This window comes from Podarcis cretensis (genome assembly GCF_951804945.1).
Source record: "Podarcis cretensis genome assembly, chromosome: 16".
NCBI classification, from domain to species: domain Eukaryota; kingdom Metazoa; phylum Chordata; class Lepidosauria; order Squamata; family Lacertidae; genus Podarcis; species Podarcis cretensis.
In genome coordinates, this window is record NC_137186.1 from 24,956,826 (window position 1) to 24,980,564 (window position 23,739).

Genomic DNA, 23,739 nt, shown 5'->3' on the forward strand with positions numbered 1-23,739 from the left:
TGGTGCAGGGGAGGGACGGACTCAGAGGGGACTTCTAACATCTAAGGGTAACAGATGTGGAGCCACGGAGTTTGGATGTAATGACGACAATGATCTTCAATAAAACCTTTTGTATATAACTTGGACTGGACTTTGGTCTCTTGTGAGCTGGGACCCAGGGTGGCTCTGACACATAGTATTGCAGTAGACACATTCCAGCCTTCTCCAACCGGGTGCCCCTCCAGATGCTTTGGGCTACAGCTCCCAGCAGTCTCCGATTTGTCCTGCCAGGTTTTCAGGCAAGAAACCTTGCCCTGACAGACCTAGAGATGCCAGGGATTTGAACCTGGAACCTGCTGTGTGCAAACTAGAAGCTACAGCACTGAGCTACAGCTTTTCCCCAACTCCATCTACCGGTAAATGCTGGCAGGATGTGGCTTAACTTTGGCACTGAGATCCCACAACCAATCTTGGATGTTAACTGGGGCACAATTTTGTGGTTAAGAATGGAGGGAGGGGTGTCCCTAGATTCAGCCCCATCCATGTGCATTCTTTTATTTTTTCTTTATAAAAATAACTTCTAGGCCAGTCCTAAATTCCTCTCCCTCTCGCCTCATTTTACTACATATTGCACATCGACTGCAGCTGCCTTTGGATCAGGATCCTTGTACACTTAGAACAAGGTGTTCTTATGTCGACCAGCATCCTTTGGAAAATGCCCTTTGGAAACAGCCCTAGTGGCTCTTTCTGGCTGCTGAGTGGGTAGCTTTGGGGAATAGATCTCTACTTCCTTTTTTTTGCCTGCTTGCGCTTCTTCTTTGATGGCATGGGGGGTGGCATGATGATAAACAGAGAGGAAGTCCTTGCAGGCTTCCCCTAGGCTGGCCACTGAGAGGAAAGGATGCTGGAATAGGTGTGTGGTCCAGGTGTAAAGGTAAAGGGAGCCCTGACCTTAAGATCCAGCCGTGGCCGACTCTGGGGTTGTGGCGCTCATCTTGCTTTATTGACTGAGAGAGCCGGCGTACAGCTTCCAGGTCATGTGGCCAGCATGACTAAGCCGCTTCTGGCGAACCAGAGCAGCGCACGGAAATGCCGTTTACCTTCCTGCCGGAGCAGTACCTATTTATCTACTTGCACTTTGACATGCTTTCAAACTGCTAGGTTGGCAGAAGCAGGGACCGAGCAACGGGAGCTCACCCCATCGCGGGGATTCGAACCGCCAACCTTCTGATCGGCAAGCCCTAGGCTCTGTGGTTTAACCCACAGCGCCACCCGCGTCCCTGTGGTCCAGGTGAACAAACAGCAAAGTCTCTCTCCCTCAGCTTTATACACACACACACATATGCGCAGACCACCAGTTTTTGTTCTTCGTTCCAGGTGACATGCAAAATTCTTTTTGTGAAGACTGAAGGCACCATCAGAGGAACAGCAAAGCATAGTTAAACTATGGAACTCGTTCCTACAAGATGTTTGGACGGCCACCAATTTTGGCAGCTTTAAAAGAGGATTCAACAAAGTCACAGAGGAGAAGGAGGTTAATGGGAAGGATGATAGCAGTCAACAGATATTGAAAGGGTCTGTCATGCAGACAGGACCCACACATTGTTGGGAGGGGGCATTACAAACTTATAGCATGGGCCTCCTCCCACACCCATGCCGTAATCTTGTCTCAACTCATACAGCCTCATGAACTAAAAGTTCTCTCTGACATTACATTTTCTATGTTGCATAGAATCTCAGTGGCAGAGCATCTACTCTGCATGCAGAAGCCCCCAGGCTCAACGCCCGGCATCTCCAGGTGGGCCTGGGAGATACCCCTGCCTGAAACCCCGGAGAGCCGCTGCCAGTCAGTGTTGACAATGCTGAGCTAGATGGACCAGTGCTCTGACTCAGTACAAGGCAGTCCTGTGTGTCTGTTTCATTCAGTCCCTTCTTTAGAACCATAAGGACTAGAATCTTAACATTTTTAAAAAAGGGATCATAGTCCAGATGCTGAGCATCTGCTTTGCATGTGGTAGGTGGACTAATGGTCTGACTCTGTACAAGACACATTGCTATGCTCACATTTCCTTAAGGGAAAAGCCATAAATCAGTGTTTCAATCACCAGCATTTCCAGGTGGGTCTGGGAATGCCCCCTATCTTGAAACCCTGGCTAGTCATTGCCAGTCAGTGTATACAATACTGGGCTCAGAATAAGCCTATGTACATTTCTGGAAATTATGCTGAAGAACGTAAGATAATTCCTGCAGTTGATGCGTCTAGCATTGAACAGGGAATGCTGTCTGCTCCCTTTCCCAAACAACAGCAGAGGCAGTCGCTAGGCAGAGTTTTTAATGGCCTTGTAAAATCCAGCTCTGCAGTCTTCGCAAGCCGTTGCCTAGAACCACCAGGAAACTATTTTATGCTTGCAGAAAGGCTTATCTATATACTTGGTGATGAGGCACCCTCCTATTACCAGCACTCTTCCAAAGATCTCAGGAGACAAAAAAGAAAAGGTCTACTGCCTTTCCCCCTTCCCCCCTGGAAACCTGCCACACACTAAGGGGGATTGCTGCATTTGCAAAAATTTGTTGCATAGCTATTGGGAGCTCTCCAGCAATTGTCTGCAGCTTCCTTTCTCAACAGGCAGGAGAGCTTATTGCAGACGATTCAACAGCGAGTTAGTCTACCTTACTTTTATGGGTGAATTGTGCATGGATATTGACACGGCAGTACGTTCGTTGGAAGCTTGGCCCATGGAGTAAGCCCCCCATTCCAAGCAAGAAAATAAAATCTGGGTTCAGCTACTTTAGGGGAGTTTGCAAACCATTAAGGGGGGGGACCGTTTAGACCGAGCACACTGTTTTTCTGTAGAATTCGCTGAAATTTCAAGAGAGCCTAGGTGGTTTGAGGTAGCATAAGGCGGATCCACATTGTAAGAAGAGTTTGCTGGATCAGACCACCATCTAGTCCAGCATTCTGCTGTCACAGTGGCCAACCAGATGCCCCCATGGGGAAACCCTCAAGCAGAACTAGGGAGCAAGAGTCCTCTCCCCTCCTCTGGCTTCCAGCATCTGGTATTCAGAAGCACTGCTGCCTCCAACTGTGGGCAGCTCTCATGGCCAGTAACCATTGACAGCCCTCCCCTCCATGAATTTGTTTCATCCTCTTTTAAATCCATCCAGGTTGGTGGCCATCACTGTTTCCTGTGGCAGAGAGTTCCATAGTCTAACCAACATTCAGCTTAATCAGATGTCCACCAGTTCTTCAGGTCTTCGTGTTTACTATCCTGAGTTTATGGTACGGAGCTCTGATCTCTAACTCAGAGTTACCAGGGGGTCCAGGGTTTTTTCAGAGGACAGCCTACTTTTTGAATGGAGGTCTTGTCCAAGAACATCAGAAGAGCTTTTCTGGATCAGGCCAGAGGCCCACCTAGTCCAGCATCCTGTTCTTATAAGGTCCAATCCTTTCCCAATCCCAGCAGAAAAAGTGCAGTTAGGAGAAGCATCGAGGGAGTTTGGGGAACCGCCCTCCCGTTTCCTTTTTTCCTCCCACTTGCGTTTTTGTTCCGCCGAGGGATAGCCTTTTGCTGTCGCCTTTGGCGCCGCGCCTTAGTTGATTGACTGGGCGCTCTCGTTGCTGCGCTTTCATTCATTCGTTCCTTCGGCGCTTGCTGCTGGCTGCGCGTTCATTGATGCGTTTTTTCATTCATTTATTGAGCGGGCGGCTGCGTGGGCGGAGCAGCCCGGCTCCCCCAGTTACCAGCAGCAAAAGCGAGGCAGCCCCAGGGTAGGCAGAGGAGGTAAGGGTTGGCCGTCGGAAGTAAAGATCTCCGCTCAGTACGGTGTTTCCCGTCGCCAAATATTTTGGGGCCGCGTAGGAACTCCTCCTCCCCCGCTTAAAAGGTCCATATCGGTCTGGGGCCTGAGTGTTTTCTTTCCGGCTGGGGCTAGAGAGATTCAGGTAGGCAGGTTCTTAAATGAACGGTAGAGGCAGGTGGGGGGTGGAATTAAGAAGAACACAGTGGATGCTTTCAAAGTTCTGCCCATCATGGTTGTGAGGTTTGGGGGATGGGATAATAGAGTGATGCGGGTGGCGCTGTGGGTTAAACCACAGAGCCTGGGACTTGCAGATCAGAAGGTCGGCGGTTCGAATCCCCACCATGGGGTGAGCTCCCATTGCTCGGTCCCTGCTCCTGCCAACCTAGCAGTTCAAAAGCATGTCAAAGTGCAAGTAGATAAATAGGTACCGCTCCGGCGGAAAGGTAAACGGCATTTCTGTGCGCTGCTCTGGTTCGCCAGAAGCGGCTTAGTCATGCTGGCCACATGACCCGGAAGCTGTACGCCGGCTCCCTCGGCCGATAAAGCGAGATGAGCGCTGCAACCCCAGAGTTGGCCACAACTAGACCTAATGGTCAGGGGTCCCTTTACCCTTTACCTTTTATAATAGAGTGGACAAGAGTTTCTCTTTTTTAAATATACTGTATATACATATTTTACAATCGTTTTAACATTTCGAAACTCAACTTCCTTCCCCCTCTTTCTGCGGTTTCCTTAAATTTATTTTTTATATTTTCTACTTTATATTTTATATTCCAAATTAACTGAAGCATTTATTCATCTGCTTTAAATGTATACTTTTATAAAACGGCAGGTTATTACAATAATCCTGCCAATGTTCTTATCTGTTTACAATTTGTTTGCAGATATTCAATAAATCACTTCCATTCTTTTATTAAAAGTTTGTTATCTTGATTTCCAGGAAGTTTCACCATTTCTGCAAAGTTTTTGTATCCATTCTTCTTTTGGCGGGACTTCTTCTTTCTGTTTTTGAACAAGTAACATTCTTGCCGCTGTAGTCGCATACATGAATAAATTTCTATACAGTTTGCGTAGTTCTGCCCCTACAATTCCCAAAAGGAAAGCTTCTGGGTTGTTGTTTTTTACAAATGTTATTTTAAACATCCTTTTTAATTCCTAATATATCATTTCCCAGTAAACTTTAACCTTACTACAACACCACATGTGATAAAAAGAACCTTCTTTCTCAAGTTTCTCTTGAGGCCTGTCTGACTTTCCCCTCCAAAGCTGTGTGGCTGATGGGGCCTCTCGCTGCCGCTGCGCCACCGGAGCATGATTTCTGTTCTCATCCTGAAGCAAAGTTCTTAACCTGAAGCACTATTTCTGGGTTAGCGTATGTAACCTGAGGTACCACTGTAGTCCTCTGGAAGGACAGTGTGGGCTGGCAGCCAGGTGTGAAACCTTTATTATTATTATTATTATTATTATTATTATTATTATCTTCTTAATAACCATTATTGCAGGCTCTTCGGGGCAGGGCCCTGCCCTTGCCCGTTATGCCTGCCGCCTTGTGCGGGGAAGGAAGGAAAGAGGGAGAGAAAGAACCTCTCGCTAACCAAAAGAACCCTCAGCAGGCCAAAATCCGAGAGCCCGGGCGGATGAAGCCGGCGCCTCTCTTTTTCTCTTCCCCCGCCCTCCTTCCGGTCCGTCCCTCCTCCCGCCCCGGCAGTGCTTCTGCGTAGCGTTTTCTTGGCCCCCCCGCCATCCACGGCTGCTCCTCCTCCTCCCGCCGTCACTTCCGCTGGGGCCAGAGCCAAGAGAGGGCGAAGCGGCTGCAGCCGGAGAGGAGCTCAGCGCCAGCGGCTCCGGAGGTAGGCAGGGAAGGGCCCGCCGGGGCTGCCTGCTCGACGAGCCCCGAGTGACCCCACTACCCCTGAAGGGTTAAATGCTTGCGTGCTCTAGGGGCGGGGGGGGGGGTCAGAGCCCCTTTGCCCCCACTGCTTGTGGGGAGGAGGGTCATGGGAGACCCTGCGAGCTTGCATACCTTGCTTATGGGGCAGGGAGGGCTATATGGAGCTCGCTTTGCCCGCCCTTTGGGGAGGGGAGTCTATGAAAGAACCCCCCTTGCCTGGCTGTACTTGGAGGTTGGAGGGCAGATATCTCTACCCCACCTCGCCTGCTTTTGGGGAGGAGGGTCGTGTAGGAGACCCGGCCGGCTTGCTCAGCTATGGGATGGGCAGGTTGTAAGAAGCTCTCTCTCTGCCCTCCATTGGGGGCCCGTGACAGACTGCCTGCCTAGGGGGCAATAGGGGATATCCACTCCCCACCCATCGGCCTGTCCGCTTATGGGGGGTGGGATGGGGCAGTAGGAGACCTGTCCGTCTGCCCTTGAGGAGGGGGGGTCCGTCTGCCTGCCTCTCTTACCTATCCGTACATAATCTTCAGGCTAGAGGAGATTGCTTTCACACACCCCCACGTCTGCCTGCTTATGGGGAGAGGGGCTATTAGGAGACCTTCCTCCTTGCTTGATGTCTACCCCTTGGAGGGGTCTGTAAGAAACACCTCCCTCCCCGCCGCCGCCGCCGCCCTCTCAGTCTGTTCTTGGAGATTAAGGAATATAGGAGATTACTCCCCTGCTGCCACCTGCCTGATGGCCTGCTTGCTTATGGGGAGGGGGGGGCAATAGGAGACCCTGCCTGTCCATCTGACCTTGAGGAGGGGACTGTAAGAGACACCCCCCAAAAAATTGCTTGTCTCTATGCATTGGGGGCAACAGGGATAGACCTTTACTGTACTTGCCTGCCTATATTATATCTATGGGGAGGGGGCAGTAGGAAGCCTGGCTTGCCCCTCAGTGGGGAAGGGGCTGTAAAAGACGCTGTACCTGTGTTTCTGCATGGAGGTGGGGAGCCAACCTCCTTATGGGAAAGGAGGAGAATAGGAGATTGGCTGCCCTGCCGAGGGGGGTCCCCACTTCCTAAGTGATGTCTGGAGAGCCCCATTGCACAACTCTTTGCTTCCCCCCCATGCCCTCACAGTCCGGGTCAGGTCTAAAACTCCCCCCGCACACACACATAGACACCCCGCCCGTGAAAGCCTTTTAATAGTCATGGGTCGATTCTCCTACCTCTTGTTTGTGTGTGTGTTTCTGTGAGCTTTACAATATTAAGTTTTTGGGTGGTGGGGAGTGTGATTTGGGCTCTGGTCCAGCCACTGCATCCGTTTCTAATCACTGGCTTGTGCTTCTTTTCAAAAATGACTACAAGCCAGTGATCCCTGAGCATGCACAAAGTGCATTTGATGAAGAGAAAAATGGGTTTCATGATTTTGGAAGATATTACCAGTCTCCAGTCAAGGCTTGAGTCTTGTTTGCCTTTCCCTAGAAATACCTTAGTTGCTGGGAATGGTTTGGCTTGGTCAGTTGGGCAACAAATGACCAACAAGCTAGTGTGTTTTTCTGGTCTTACAGTGCAAAGGTCAATAGGCTCCCTCCTCAACCTCTGACATGTTCCTGGGTCAGGGGCTCTGCTTCTTTTTAAAACATCAAAGGTTGTGTAATGCATTTGTGTTGTGGCAGCATTTTATTTGTGTGGGAGTGGGAATCTAGGCCCTATAGATTTCACTGGGTTACAGCTCCCATGGTCTCTGACCATTGGCCATTCTGGCCTAGGCTGATGGGAGTCCAGTAAAGGTAAAGGGACCCCTGACCATTAGGTCCAGTCGTGGCCGACTCTGGGGTTGTGGCGCTCATCTCATTTTATTGGCTGAGGGAGCCGGCTTACAGCTTCCAGGTCATGTGGCCAGCATGACTAAGCCGCTTCTGGCAAACCAGAGCAGCGCATGGAAACGCCATTTACCTTCCCACCAGAGCTATACCTATTTATCTACTTGCACTTAGACATGCTTTGAAACTGCTAGGTGGGCAGGAGCTAGGACCGAACAACGGGAGCTCACCCCGCCGCGGGGATTCGAACCGCCGAGCTTCTGATCGGCAAGTCCTAGGCTCTGTGGTTTAACTCACAGCGCCACCCGCGTCCCAGGAGTCCAGTAGTACCTGGCAATTTACTACCCCTTTAAAGGGGTATCTGCACACATAGTGTATGTGTGTGTTTTAGGGGGGAAACACTATTGACTATTAAGAGCACACGTAGAATTGCAGAGTTGAGAGGGACTCCAAGGGTCATCCAACCCCCTGCAGTGCAGGAATCACAGCACATAAGATACAATCCATGAACTGGAACATAACAATGTTCTTTTTTCCTCCTTTTTTTGGGGGGGGGTACACACAGCTGAGCTATGATTGGTGCCATGCAGTTGTCTATCAAGCAAACCCTTGGTGGTATAGGAAAATAGGAAGCTGCCTTATTGGTCAGACCTTTGGTCCAACTAGCTCAGTATTGCCAACACTGACAGGCAGTGGCTGTCCAGAGTTTTAGGTGGGGTCTTTCCCCCAGTCCTACCTGGAGATGCCAGGAGTTGAACCTGCCTGCAAAGCAGATCCTCTTCCCAGTCCTGGCTTGCTGTGATGTAACGTGTTCAGTGGTGTAAAGAATATAGAGGCAGGGAAGTTCCTGGTGCAAATCTCACCTCTGTCGTTTGCTAGAGATTGTAGCTCTGTGGGAGCTCTCAGCAACCTGAACAAACTACAGTTCCCAGGATTCTTTCTGGGGGGAGGAAGCCACGACTTTTAAAGTGGCGTTGGAGTGCTTTAGGTCATTGTCACGGTACTTCCAAGTGGTCGCTAGATCTTCCTGCTGCTGCCTTTAATTGGATGTGTGTGGATGGACACTCACTTGGTTCGGTTGCTGCAATAAGTAAGAATCACATTGAAATGAACAGGCAGCTAAGTTTTCCTGGATTCCCCCCCCCAACCCATTTCCCCTTAAGCCACAAGTAACTAACTTGAGAATATGTAGGTGAGCAGGCAAACAAGGTAAAGAGTTGTGGACTAAACTTACAGCACTGTTTTCTCCCTGAGATCTGGTTTTCTCTCTCTCTCTTTTGTTTGAACCATTGTGCTTGATTTTCTTGTTCTTTCATCCCAGTCCTTTTATAGGTGTGAGGGTAATAATGCGTGCCTGTTAGGCAAATTCTTCACCTTAACACTCTAAATAGTCATTCCCCCAACCTGGAGCCCTCCGGATGTTTTTAGACTAGAACTTCCATCATCCACAGACAGAATGTGCTTGTTGTAGATGATGGGTGTGGTAAAGGTAAAGGGACCCCTGACCATTAAGTCCAGTCGCGGATGACTCTGGGGTTGCGGTGCTCATCTTGCTTTATTGGCTGAGGGAGCGGGCCTATAGCCAGTATGTGGCCAGTATGACTAAGCTGCTTCTGTTGAACCAGAGCAGCACACGGAAATGCTGTTTGCCTTCCCGCTGGAGTGGTACCTATTTATCTACTTACACTTTGACGTGCTTTCAAACTGCTAGGTTGGCAGGAGCTGGGACTGAGCAACGGGAGCTCACCCCGTCGTAGGGATTCGAGCCGCCGACCTTCTGATCGGCAAGCCCAGGGCTCAGTGGTTTAGACCACAGCACCACCTGCTTCCCTGATGGGTGTTGTAGTCCCAAACAATTGAAGGGCCTCAGGTTGGGAGAAGGTTGTTTTAAACATTGTCGAGGCACTCGTGTTGCAGTCCTTTGTGTGCCTGCTCAAAGTTACTCAAAGGGAATCATTGAGCTATATATTATGCGGCTGTTCATCTTAGTCCTGTGTTCGCAAAAAGCAGTTCTGTGGAAGAAATCCCTCTGCTTTGTATCGCGTGTTTAATGTCAATTCTTGCCTGTTTTGGGGATTGTCGGTCTCTAAGCCTGTAGTTCTAGCTAGCGGACTTTCAACTCCCTCACACAGGTAGCGGGGAGTTGTTTAAGAATTTGCTGCAAAGGCAACTGACCTGTAGGGTGAACTCTGCTTATTTATATTTTTAGGAATTGCAAGCCACTGATATCTCTCTGCCCCCATTCATCTTTGTAAGAGCCAAGTTGTGTGAGATCTGCTTAACCAATTATTTGGCTATCTCCCTCTGTTTCTGAACTTCCCTGGCCCGTGCCGTTGCTCACAAAACCCAAATGGCGCTTTCCTTGTTGAAGAGGGAAGTATTGACAGGCTTGAATCCCAAGGTTTGAAAAAGCAAATTAATTTTTCAAAAAAGAAAACGGGATAGGAGAAGCCCCCTAAAGGGGGTAAATGCAGACTGTTATATAGACTCTCCCTTGTAAACAAACAAAAAAATCAGCCTGCAGGTGGAAAACTAGCCTGCTGTGCTAGATTTCTACTTGCAAGGAATTCCTCCTCCACATAGCAAGAACGTCAAAAAATGTGATTCTCCACCTCCAGTTTGGGAAGTGGCATAGTCTGCTGTGGCATCTTGGGCCTCTACCACCTGATGTTTCCGCTTGCCTAGGCCAGCTCTGAGGAAAGTTGAGGGAAAGCTACTTTTTGGTTTCCCAACACCCTGAGTTGCTGCTTTGCAGCTGGGCTTGCAGATGACTCAAGGGAGATGCTTGCCTATTTTCAGGCTTCGAGGAAAGCTGCTTCCTCTGGAGGTTCTCCTTTCTCTGACTTCTCTGTTCCCTTCCTCGTAATTACAAAACAACCTCCGCCTCGTGACTCGCTGCTCTTCCAGCACTAAACTTAGATAAAAGCGTTAAGCCAGCCCTTGCCAAACTGACACCCTCCAGATGTTTTTGGGCTGCGATGCCCATCAAACCCAGCCAGCGTGGGGCCGGTGAGAGTTGCAGTCACAAACTTCTGGAGCCTACCATTTTGTAAATTCTTATGTTGTTGTTTAGTCGTTTCATCATGTCCGACTCTTCGTGACCCCATGGACCAGAGCACGCCAGGCACTCCTGTCTTCCACTGCCTCCCGTAGTTTGGTCAAACTCACGTTAGTAGCTTCGAGAACACTGTCCAACCATCTCGTCCTCCGTCGTCCCCTTCTCCTTGTGCCCTCCATCTTTCCCAACACCAGGGTCTTTTCCAGGGAGTCTTCTCTTCTCTTGAGGTGGCCAAAGTATTGGAGTCTCAGCTTCAGGATCTGTCCTTCCAGTGAGCACCCAGGGCTGATTTCCTTAAGAATGGATAGGTTTGGTCTTCTTGCAGTCCATGGGACTCTCAAGAGTCTCCTCCAGCACCATAATTCAAAAGCATCAATTCTTCAGTGATCAGCCTTCTTTATGGTCCAGCTCTTCCATACATACTTCCATTCCTCACTACTGGGAAAACCATAGCTTTAACTATATGGACCTTTGTTGGCAATGCCAACTTCCCTTTTGAGTGAAAACGGGTAGCAAAGAGAGTCTGGCATCCCCGACTTGGTGCCTTCCAGATGTTTTCGGCTGTAGCTGCCCTTCGAGCCAACCAATGTGTCATAGGCTGAAGAACTCTAGATCTCGAGGGCACCAGGTTGCAGAAGCTACCATGGACCATTTGCCCTTTGAGCCCAGAAGACCTGAGAAGGAGATTTCTTTTTCCCCAGACCTGCTGTTGAAGAACGTGTGGATGGCACCTGCAGCCAGAAGTGGCTAACCTTGTAACTCTCCAGAGGTGATGGACTCCCCTTAGCCACAGCAGCCAGCTTGACCAGGGACAGGGAGCTGTCAGAGTACAGCATCTGCAGCAAGGATAGCCAACGTTGTGCCCTCCAGGCATCATCAGTCCCAGTTGAGGTAATAGGAGTTGTAGTCCAACAACTTCTGGCTGCCCCTACAGGTCTCTTGAACCCCTGCCTTAAGTCAAGGGCTCTATCACTTTTAGAACAGAACAAGTGCAGGATGGATAAGGCCCATCTGGTCCAGCACCCTGTTGTCACATTGGACAACTAGGTGCCTCTCTGCACAAGAGCACTCTCCTCCCCTGTGGTTTCTTGGCAACTGGTATGCAGAAGTATGCCTTTGACAACAACAACAACAACAACAACAACAACAACAACAACAACAATAATAATAAATTTATTTATACCCCGCCCTCCCCGGCCAGAGCCGGGCTCAGGGCGGCTAGCATCAATAAAATCACAGTAAAAACATAATAGGGGAAAAAGGGGGGGGGGACCCAATTTAAAATACAGGTTAAAATGCAATTTAAAATGCAGCCTCATTTTAAAGTAGCTGATAAAATCAAGACCATAAGGGGAGGGAAACATAAGGGTCAGACCGAGTCCAAACCAAAGGCCAGGCGGAGCAGCTCTGTCTTGCAGGCCCTGCGGAAAGATGTCAAGTCCCGCAGAGCCCTAGTCTCTTGTGACAGAGTGTTCCACCATGTCGGGGCCAGCTGAAACCAATCTAACCTCCTTGAGGCTCGGGACCTCCAAAGTGTTGTTATTTGTGGACCTTAAGGTCCTCCGTGGGGCATACCAGGAGAGGCAGTCTCGTAGGTACGTGGGTCCTAGGCCGCGTAGGGCAGAGCATAGCCATCAGGACTAGTAGCCACTGAGAGCCTTACTTCTCCGTGAATTTAACTTTTAAACAAGCTCTTCTAAAGCCACCCAAGTTGGCGGCCATCACTGCCTCCTGTGGCAGTGAGTTCCGCAGCTATGCCTTCCCTGAATCTTCCCACATTCACCTTCCTTGGATATCCCCGACTTCCAGTGTTATCAAAACAAAATAAAAAAATTCCTTCCAGTAGCACCTTTTTTCTTTTGTTTTGACTATGGCAGACCAACACGGCTACCTATCTGTAACTTCCAGTGTTATGAGAGAGAGGGGGAGAAAAACATTCCTCTGTCTACTTTCTCTGTGCCATGCATCATTTTCCTATCGTGTCTCCTCTGAACTCCCCCTTAACTTCCCCAAACTGAAAAGTCCCAGAGCCGGCAGCTTTTCCTCAGTGATCCCCTTGATCACTTTTATCACTTCGCTAGCCCTTTTCTGAACTTTTCCCAACTCTTACAATATCCTTTTTTGCGGTGTAGCAACCAGAACTATACTCGCGGTGTTCCAAATGCAGCCGCACCGTGGATTTCTTAGAAGGTCGTTATGATATTGGCCTCCTTTTGATATCCTTCAGTCCTCAAAGACACAGAAAAGGTGACTAGCAAGTGTGCTGCTGGCTATATTCTGACACAATTGATCCATGTTCCCCCCCACCCCACGCACACTCGGCTTGTGAATCATCTGTTCATCCCGGAGACTAGAAGATGTTATTTGCAGATCTGCTGTTAACAGAACATGTTTTTAAAACTGGGAAAGCGAGAGATAAATTGTATTTATTTATAAAATAAAATGAAATACCGTATTTTTTGCTCCATAAGAAGCACCTGACCATAAGACACACCTAGTTTTTAGAGGAGGAAAACAAGAAAAAAAATATTCTCAATGAAACAGTGGATGTATGATTTTTGTGGTTCATGCTGTGGCCACAGACATGTGATTTGACGGTGAGTTTGGGGTAGCCCAATGCAAAAATCCTGAGGATCCATGTGGATCCATGCTTTGTAACCACATTTATGTGCCATTGCGGCCCCACGAAACAGTGGATGCGTGATTTTTTTGGTGCAGGCTATAGCCATGGACATTCTATGTGATCTTAATTAAATAATCGAAACATTTATATACCACTATGTCACGTGGACTGCAAGAAGATCAAACCTATCCAGGGAAACCATCCCTGAGTGCTCACTGGAAGGACAGATCGTGAAGCTGAGGCTCCAATACTTTGGCCACCTCATGAGAAGAGAAGACTCCCTGGAAAAAACCCTGATGTTGGGAAAGATGGAGGGCACAAGGAGAAGGGGACGGTAGAGGGTGAGATGGTTGGACAGTGTTCTCGAAGCTACGAACATGAGTTTGACCAAGCTGCAGGAGACAGTGGAAGACAGGAGTGCCTGGCGTGCTCTGGTCCATGGGGTCACGAAGAGTCAGACACGACTAAACGACAACATGTCACACACACACACACACACACACACACACACACACACAAAAATCAAAGCTGGTTTGCAACAATACCTATACACAATAAAAACCACTTAAGAAATCTAAAAAGCAGAGATCATCAACTAGCTGCTACAGAAAGGCTTTGGCTGGGGCATGGCAGTTTCCTGGAAGGGGTTTCTCCAGTGAGGTCATTGCTTCTAAGGCTTTCCCATTGGAGTGATGTGGATTTCACCCACCCTTACACAGGAGTGAAAGTCACTGGACAAATCCGAGCTTCCTTCTCATAGCTCCCCTTTTGGATTATCAAAAATATACTGATTTAGTCTTCCGAGATTGCAGCGACCAGCTGCGTCCTTCTAAGTTGCAACAGTGAGGACTCGGAGTACCGGTAATTAAGGAGGGTGGCTTTGGGTCAGGCTGGACATCTGTGCAGGACAGGGTTGGCTCTGCGCTGTGAAAATCTCACTCCGGAGACCTTGAACTTGCTTGATTACCAAATTGTTTCCTGAAGACAGTGGAAAGGGAATAGCAGATAAACAAGTGATGTAATGTGATGCCTCCTGAATTTCAGGTCCTCCTGGAAAGTAGTGGTTTCTGTAGCGCCGTGGTGTATCCAGCGTGGGATAGCGGTTAGAGCAGCAGTTCTCAACCTGTGGGTCCCCAGATGTTGTTGGACTACAACTCCCATCATCCCTGAGCTCTGGCCTTGCTAGCTAGGGATGATGGGAGTTGTAGTCCAACAACATCTGGGGACCCACAGGTTGAGAACCGCTGGGTTAGAGTGCCAGGCTAGGACCTGAGATACCAGGGTTTGAATCCGCACTTGGCCATGGGTTGGGTGACCTTGGGCCAGTCGCTGCCTCTCAGCCTAACCTGCCTCGCAGGGTTGTTGTGAGAATTCATTGAGAGGGGCAGAGCAGCACACACACACCACCTTAAACTTCCTTGGTGGGACCTAAATGCAATCAACCCATGAGTGAGATAGGTCTTTGCCCCAAGCAGCTTACAATCTGACCCTCTCTGCTGCTAGGTGAGGAGAAACAGGTGAAAACAATGTGAGTGTAGTTTTATTAAATTTGCAAATCTCTTCTCATAGCAACGTTCCGAAGCAATTTACAACACAATAAAACACAATAATGAAAATACACAAACATGATGGCTATATGCTGCCTCCGTATATGCTGGGGCAATAACACTTCTGAATACCAGTTGCTGGAAACTTCAGGAGGGGACAATGCTGTTATGTTCAGATCCTGCTTGTGGGTCTTCCACAGGCATCTGAGTGGCCAGTGTGAGAGCAGGATGTTGGACTAGATGGGCCATTGGCCTGATCCATCAAGGCTCTTCTTCTTTTCTTAGGTTTCAAAGTGTGGTTTCCAAAAACCTGAGGCTGGCTCAGATGTCACAGCCAGCCACATTTTGGTGAAACGTGAGCAAGCCTTGAATATCACCTTGGGGTTTCTTTGACATCCTCCATATCGTAATTCCCTCCTCCCTCTTTCTGCTGGTTTTGGTCTGCACGAGCGAAATGTTTTTTGCTTGCTTGCAAAGTTGGAAACCAGTCGCATGCCTCCAGTGCAGATTTGAAAGAAAGTGCAAAGCCTGTTTTTTTCCTGCATTCAGATGATTTCTCAAAAGCCGTGGCTTGCCTCATAAACCAGGAAAGGGGAAACAGCAGTGAGTGAGCCATTTGGCTGTAGCTCGGTGGTAGAGCAGCCACCTTGCGTGCAGGTGGTCCCGGGTTCAATACCAAGGGTCTCCAGTTAGGGCTGGGAAAAGCCCTTTCCCCAAGCCATCAAGAGCTGCTGCCCGTCAGTGCAGACAGTACTGTGCCAGATGGACTAAGGACTTCAGACAGCTTCCTATGATGAGCAAAGTACCAAGCTGTAGATGGACCTCAATGTCTGAACCAGTCCTTAAGTGTCCGGAAAAGCAGTTCAACAGTGCTTAGTCCGGCTCGGACAGTGGCTTCAAAGAACCAGCTGTGTGCTGTGCTCCTCCTTCAGGGATCCAGTTGCTTTGCTGAAGCTTCGGCCTTTTCTTCTGCTCTGGAGCTCAGAATTCTCCCAGAGGCTGGTTTTGAATGAAGACTTCTTTCTGAACCAAAAACATCCAAGCATCACCAAAAACACCCAAGCATTGACTGTCTTTAGCAGTCTCTCTTTGAATGCAGTGTCTCTCTGAAAGTTGGTGGTGGTGTTTATATAATGCAGGAACAATCCTAAGCTTCCAGGAACAGGCCTGCAGGGACCCAGGTTTATGGAGGGCAATAGACCCACGGTGCTATTAGCTGGTCTCCATCATTCTGTAGAGAAGGGCAGATTATGCTTGGTTGGAGGAAAGAGGTTGGTCCATCTAGCTCAGCATTGTCTACTCGCACTGGCAGTGGCTTTCCGGGGTTTCAGGTGGGGGAGATTTCCAACCCTCGAAACGCCGGGAATTGAACCTGGGACCTTCTGCATGCAGGGCAGGTGCTTATACCTCTGAACCATGCTCCTTCCCCTAATTTAGGCACCCCCAAACTCGGCCCTCCATCTGTTTTGGGACTACAACTCCCATCATCCGTAGCTAAAAGGACCAGTGGTCGGGGATGGTGGGAACTGTAGTCTCAAAACAGCTGGAGGGCCGAGTTTGGGGATGCTGGCCCTAATTGAAACCCTCTTTCAAAGGCCATGTGCTTCGTGCATGCAAGGTCCTAAGTCCAATCCTGGACATCTCCAGGTCTGATTGGGGAAAGACTCTTGGCTGAAACCCTGGAGAGACCGGCTTCCAGCCAGTGTAGGTCGGTCGACTAATGATCTGAGTAGAAGGCACCTTCCTCTGTTCTCCTTGAAAGCCACTTAGCCTGAAACCCACCAAGAGCTGTTCTCCTTGAAAGCCACTTAGCTAGAAACCCACCAAGAGCATCCCATTATGACAGTGGATTCCTGATGTGAACTGGGTGTTTGCAGTTTGTGCGTGTGTGGCACTTCTCTTTAGAACTGCCTTGCTGATCCTTTCGTTGGCACTGAATATGCTGGTTGTTTCTTCGCTCCTGGCATCTCCCCAGATGGTGTGGGTTTTTTGGGGGGGGTTGTTATCCAGCAAACCTGCTGGTGTATCTCTGCGCGTAGTGTTTTTAAAACCTGATCTGTGGGTCTGACCACCCACCGTTGCTCTTCTGAGAATTCCCCTTCCACGCCCTGCCAAAGGCTCCTTCCAGGGACTTAGCAGCCTCTGGCAAACCTTGTTAAGGCGTCTCTGAAAGTCCCAGATAAGAGCCTCTTCTCCAAATGCTGGTTTCTCTTCCCCTCTCCTTTGTAAATTTCTGAATTTGTCCTTTCTCTCCCTTTGTGTCCTTCCTTCCTCTCTGTTTATCCTTCAGGGTTCGTTGGGCGTTAAAACCTCTTCTTCTGCCGCCTGCTATATTTTTATTCTTTTTTTCCTCTTTCAGAAGCAGCAACAAACCAGGAACCAAGATGTCAGACTCCAAGTATTTCACCACCACCAAGAAAGGTAATATGGGTTGCTTTTAGATTGTGTGTGTGTGTGTGTGTGTGTGTGTGTGAGAGAGAGAGAGAGAGAGAGAGAGAGAGAGAGAGAGAAGTGCGTCGAGAGCCTGATTTCTACAAATGGCAATCCAATCAAGGCTATAAAATTGTTCCAGGACTCTTTCCATGTCAGAGCGTCAGGTTAGACTCTCCCTAATCATAGGAGAGGGACGCAGGTGGCGCTGTGGGTTAAAGCCTCAGCGCCTAGGGCTTGCCGATCGAAAGGTCGGCGGTTCGAATCCCTGCGGCGGGGTGCACTCCCGCTGCTCGGTCCCAGCGCCTGCCAACCTAGCAGTTCGAAAGCACCTCCGGGTGCAAGTAAATAAATAGGGACCGCTTACCAGCGGGAAGGTAAACGGCGTTTCCGTGTGCGGCTCTGGCTCTGGCTCTGGCTCTGGCCAGAGCAGCGATGTCACGCTGGCCACGTGACCCGGAAGTGTCTCTGGACAGCGCTGGCCCCTGGCCTCTTAAGTGAGATGGGCGCACAACCCCAGAGTCTGTCAAGACTGGCCCGTACGGGCAGGGGTACCTTTACCTTTACCTTTAATTATAGGAGGAGAAGCCATTCCTTGCACATAGAAAACATATCAGGGAGACATGTTTGACGTGCTTTTTAATATTTTAATATATGCTGCAAGCCACCCAGAGTAATATACATTTTTATATATGCTGTAAGCTGCCCAGAATAGTGGTATTATTGTTATCATCCTCATCATCATTATTTTCTTTTCTTTTTTCTTTTTTTATTGTTTGTTGCTTCATTCGTTTTAACAAGAAAAATTACAATCAACCAAAAAGAACCAAAGTATATGATTTACAAAGGATAAGTTAAATTCTTACAACATAACTTCCGTTGTGACTTCCAGTCACCCCCTCAAGGGTCCCAGTCATCATTATTTTCTATTCTTGCCTCCTTCCTGAAATGCTATCTTTCAATATGGAGAAATCTCTCCCCCCCAAAAAAAAAAAAAAACAGGAGAAAACTCTCAACCATGTGGGAAAGCTTAAAGAAACATTATTTTTAGTTAGTTATTTTATATTTTTGGTAATGTGTATAAAAAAAAGAGAGAACAGTTATAAAGACAGGTGAAAATTATAATTTGAAGAATAAAACAATAAAATAGGCACGCAGAATAAGTACAGTTGCAGATGGATTAAAATAGCAAAGGCGAAAGAAGAAAGTGAGAATAAATGTTTCCTTCACATGAATAATATTAGGGTTACTTGGTTGTCAAGTCTAGTTTTATTCTGTTGTGCATGTAATTAAAGGAATGGCAAAACATATAACAAGTTTCTGGAAGTTCTAATATTTTTATTTATGAATTTATATGAATCGCCTTTTGCATATATCTCAAGGCAACTTGTAGGCTTTCCCCCCATTTATTTTAATAACTTGCATACCATCTAGCATCGGTATCTCTAAGCAGCTCGTATAAGTTAACAGCCATGAAACCACAAGCAAAATCTAAGCACGTAGCATCAAAATACCAGAAGTAAAATGTTAAAAGTGAAGTGATGCTTATGGGCTTGTTGTAATGCCTTCAGAGACAGGGCATAGTTTCCCCATGACCCTGGCTGAAACCCTAAACCCAGGGGCCAGAAACCTTTTTCAGCCATGGGCCGGTCCACCGTCCCTCAGACCATGTGGTGGGCTGAACTGTATTTTGAAAAAAAGAATAATGAACAAATTCCTATGCCCCACAAATAACCCAGAGATGCATTTTAAATAAAAGGGCACATTCTACTCATGTAAAAACACCAGGCAGGCCCCACAAATAACCCAGAGATGCATTTTAAATAAAAGGACACATTCTACTCACGTAAAAACATGCTGATTCCCAGACTGTCCGCGGGCCGGATTTAGAAGGCTATTGGGCCAGATCCGGCCCCCGGGCCTTAGGTTCCCTGCCCCTGCCCTAAACTGTGGTTAATCTTAACTGCTGCCTGTTGAAACAAGCCAACTTCACAACTGTGCAAAGCAACTCCAAATAGTTTTTAAAGGGGTACGAAAAGCAACCGAAGGTAGCTGTTCCTTTTGCGTTGTTTTTAAACCTAAAGCAGAAACCATTTTTCCAGCTTGAAAAGCCGGCTAAAACAGAAAAATCCTTCACCTTGTTTCCACAGGATGGGAGCATGCCATATGTCAACAGGGATGCTGTTCCATGAAACCGGGGCAGCTGCGCCGAAGGATGATTATTATTATTATTTTAGTTTTTCGTTGTTCTTAATCTTTTTTTAAATTGAAGGATTATTACATCCTGCATTTTGTCTGCTGCCGCTGGGATTTGTTCGGATGAGCGGCAATTGAGAAAACTGCAAAATAATTCATAAGCTGGTTGGAGAGCATAGGAAGCAGAATATTGATTCATTTCCCACGTCGCTTTGCCCGCTCCCCTTGCCAAAGCAGACTCTGAAAACCTGAATCGTGGAGGCAGAACGCATGAGCAAGTGGTGGCTCTGTGGTAGAGCCATCTGCCCAGCATCTCCTGGCAGAGCCGGGAGAGCCTGAAACCTGGGAGAGCGGCTGCCTGTCACTGTAGGTCAGGGCTCCGGAGCCGCATGTGGCTCTTTTACACCTTTGCCGCAGCTCCGGGGCGGATACTAGCGAGGGGAGGAGGCGCATTGTGCGCCCCAACACTCCCCACTGTGGCGGGCGCTGTACTGGCTGTGACGTTGCATGGGGGCGGTGCGTGTGTTAGTCACGCACCATCCCGACGTCACCTTCCCGCCCGCCCGCCCGCTGCATTGTAAGGGGCATGTACGCTGGTCACTGTTTTGAAGGGGAGTGAAGAACACACACACAAAAAAGGTAACTTGTTAATTTAATGTTTATTTCTATGAGGAGGAGTAATTCTGAGGGGTCAAACAAAGAAATAATAAAAAAGTGACAAAAAAGTTGTTTTTATAATGACGAGTTTTGCGGCTCCCAGGTTTTTTTTCTTCGGAAACGGGTCCAAGTGGCTCTTTTTGTCTTAAAGGTTGCAGACCCCTGGTGTAGGTAGTCATAATCATAATCATAATTTTTATTTATACCCCGCCCTCCCCAGCCAAGGCCGGGCTCAGGCCGGCTAACAAGCAATAATAAAAACAAGTTGAATGAGTACAACTTAAAAACAAGATTAAAATACAACATTAAAATATTGAAACATTAAAATATTAAAATGCAGCCTCATCACAGGAGGAGAAAGGAAAAAGAAAGAGGGGGAGGGAATCAAATTGGCTCCGAGCCAAAGGCCAGGTGGAACAACTCTGTCTTACAGGCCCTGCGGAAAGAAATCAGATCCTGCAGGGCCCTGGTCTCATGAGGCAGAGCGTTCCACCAGGGTCCTAAGCCGTGAAGGGCTTTAAAGGTCAAAACCAGCACTTTAAATCTGACCCTGTACTCCACCGGGAGCCAGTGCAGCTTGAAAAGCACTGGGTGAATATGCTCCCATGGCAGAGACCCCGTGAGGAGCCTCGCTGCAGCATTCTGCACCCGCTGGAGTTTCTGGGACAGCTTCAAGGGCAGCCCCGCATAGAGCGAATTACAGTACTCAAGCCTGGAGGTGACCGTCGCATGGATCACTGTGGGTGATACTGGGTTAGATGTGTCATTGGCCACCTGGGATTATCTAATTCTTTTGGTGTTCATAGTTTAAAGGTAGAGCACCTGCTTTGTCTGTGAAAGGTCCCAGATTCAGCCCCCAGGGGCATCTCCAGGTGGGGCTGGGAAAGACTGGCACCTTAGAGAGCTGCTGCTGGTCCGTGTTAGCAGTACTGAGCTAGACTGGGCTTCCTGTGTAAGCTGCTGCTCTTGAGTGCTGTTGTGCTGCCAGTTGGGGTACTTTCTCTAGGTGCTGAGCGGGACCTTGATTTAAACTTCCACGGTTTTTCCCCCCTCTCCAGGGGAGATATTTGAGCTGAAGGCTGAGCTCAACAGCGACAAAAAGGAGAAGAAAAAGGAAGCTGTGAAAAAGGTGATCGCGTCCATGACGGTGGGGAAAGATGTCAGGTACGTTGCCATTCTGGAGATGCGTTGGTCCAACATCTGAGCCAAACTGGGGTCTCCAAATACGGTGTTGGGCTACAGCTCCCATCGGCCTCAGCCAGCGCAACTGGGGCTCAATGGCTGTGCTGGCCATAGCTGTCAACCTTCCCTTATTTGGCGGGAAACTCCCTTATTCCAGCGCCGTTTCCCGCTGCTATCCCAGATTGTTGATATCCCGTAAATTTCCTGGATTTCAAAGGAAGCAGCTCCTCTCCCTCCCTCCCTGCTGGCCAGGGAGGCTCTTCAACTGCGTTGCTCAGCTGCGGAGTCTGAGAACGACTGGGGGGGTGGAGCTTGCATGCCTTGTGCCTCCCAAATTGGCCACGTTGTCTGGGGACTTGCCTTTGCTTCAGCGCTTCCCAGCAGTGTGGTGGTTTCCTTGCTGCTGTATCCCTTTGCTGGGTCGCTGCGCTGTGGGAACCACCACTTGAGGCTTCATTTGGCTGCTGGCTGGGCTTTGGGCCTTTGGCTTGGAATGCACCTGTGCTTGGAATCGGATGGATATATCGTCATTGATGGCCCACTCACCCTTGCTGGGGATAAGGTCTGTCTGGAGCAGGGGCACATGGGAGAAAGAGAAGGAGCGTTGAGTACATTGGTGGGCAGCGATCTCGTGGGAGGGGAGCTTTTGGATTTGTTTTGGAGGCTCCTTCCATTGACTGTTATGGGGGAAAGGAAAGGAGCTGGTTGAGTACAATGGCGGGCGGTGAGCTGCTGCTGATCCCTTATTTTGGATGCTGATCCCTTATTTTCAAATCTGAAAGTTGACAGCTATGGTGCTGGCTGATGCTCTGCCCCATTGCAGGTGCTCTCCCACTGAGCCTATTGCCTTCCCCATGGATTACCTGGTAGATTATGCTTCATGGTGAAGCCCCAGCAACTGTTTCTCTTCCCCAGGCAGTCTTGACTGCCTGCAGACTGTCTTGCTTGCCAGAGTGGTGCATGCTCTGGTTATCTCCCGCTTGGACCACTGCAATGCGCTCTACATGGGGCTACCTTTGAAGGTGACCCGGAAACTACAACTAATCCAGAATGCGGCAGCTAGACTGGTGACTGGGAGTGGCCGCCGAGACCATATAACACCAGTCTTGAAAGACCTACATTGGCTCCCAGTACGATTCCGAGCACAATTCAAAATGTTGGTGCTGACCTTTAAAGTCCTAAACAGCCTCGACCCAGTATACCTGAAAGAGCGTCTCCACCCCCATTGTTCAGCCCGGACACTAAGGTCCAGCTCCGAGAGCCTTCTGGCGGTTCCCTTCCTGCGAGAAGTGAGGTTACAGGGAACCAGGCAGAGGGCCTTCTCGGTAGTGGCACCCGCCCTGTGGAACGCCCTTCCATCAGATGTCAAGGACATAAACAACTGACTTTTAGAAGACATCTGAAGGCAGCCCTGTATCGGGAAGTTTTCAATGTTGTTTTTTATGTGCTGTAAGCCACCCAGAGTGGCTTGGGAAACCCAGCCAGATGGGTGGGGTATAAATAAAATAATAATAATAAGAAGAAGAAGAAGAATAAGAAGAAGAAGGCTGGGTAGTTTTAAGCATGGCTGTGATTTTTGAGAACATAAGAAGGGTCTGCTGAATCGGGCCACTAGCCCATCTAAGCCACCCAATGGCCACCTTGATTCCCCAATCGGAAGCCCGCAAGCAGGACCCGAACACAAGAGTGCACTCCTGATTCCTGTGGGAGGAAGTTCCACATTCCCACCATACGCTGCGTGAAGAAGTCCTTTCTTTTGCCTGCCCTGAATCTTCTAACGTGAGTTCCGCCCACGAGTTCCGTTGTCATGAGAGCCGGGCTGAGAGATTCCTGGCTCTCGACTCGCTGGTGCCGTTCCTAGAATGATCATTTTGGAAATGAGAGAGAGGTGGAACAAGTGGTGATTCTCACAAGGTCCTCTGCCTGGTTTCATTGACTTGGCCTTTGCCTTCTGCCATAGCTGTCACCCGTCCCTTATTTGGAGGGAAACTCCCTTATCCCAGCGCTGTGTCCCGCTGCTGTCCCTTATTGATGATGTCCCTTAAATTTCCCGGGTTTCAATGGAAGCAGCTCCTCTCCCTCCCTCCCTGCCGGCCAGGGAGGAGGGAGGCTCCAACTATGTTGCTTGGCTGCGTTGCTCACCCAATAAGGAGTCTAAGAATGACTGGGAAGTGGAGCTTGCATGCCTTGTGCTGATCAAATCGGCCGCGTTGCCTGGGGACTCGCCTTTGCTCAGCGCTTCCCAGCGGAGAGGTGACGGTGGTTTTCCTTGCTGCATCCCCTTTGCCGGGTTGCTGCGCTGTAGGAACCACCGCTTGAGACTTCGTTTGGCTGCTGGCTGGGCTTTCTGCCTTTGGCTCGGAGGGGCTCAGAAGTTGAACATACCTGTGCTTGGAAAATCCCTTATTTTGGCTGCTGATCCCTTATTTTCGAGGCTGCTGGTCCCTTATTTTCATATCTGTAAGTTGACAGCTATGCTTCTGCGCACCAAAGCTTCAAGTCATCAGCCTCGCTTCTAGTTAAAGATGTGTGGCGTAGGAATAATCCGGATTCTGGGCTTCTC

The 23,739-nt window shown here is 48.9% G+C and overlaps 1 protein-coding gene across 3 annotated transcripts in view; it reads left to right on the plus strand.

Moving 5' to 3' along the window:
* The first annotated feature begins 5,535 nt into the window (after positions 1-5,535).
* AP1B1 (adaptor related protein complex 1 subunit beta 1) overlaps positions 5,536-23,739 on the plus strand; it is a 53,495-nt gene continuing 35,291 nt past the window's right edge. For 2 of the 3 annotated variants that reach the window (XM_079956553.1, XM_079956555.1), the window contains exons 1-3: positions 5,536-5,630; positions 17,071-17,132; positions 21,053-21,158. In XM_079956553.1, coding sequence (XP_079812679.1) covers positions 17,096-17,132; positions 21,053-21,158 — 143 coding nt within the window. In that variant the 5' untranslated portion in view covers positions 5,536-5,630; positions 17,071-17,095. Of the gene's footprint in view, positions 5,631-16,893; positions 16,916-17,070; positions 17,133-21,052; positions 21,159-23,739 lie in introns of those variants that run through there. The other variant, XM_079956554.1, reaches the window with a different exon arrangement.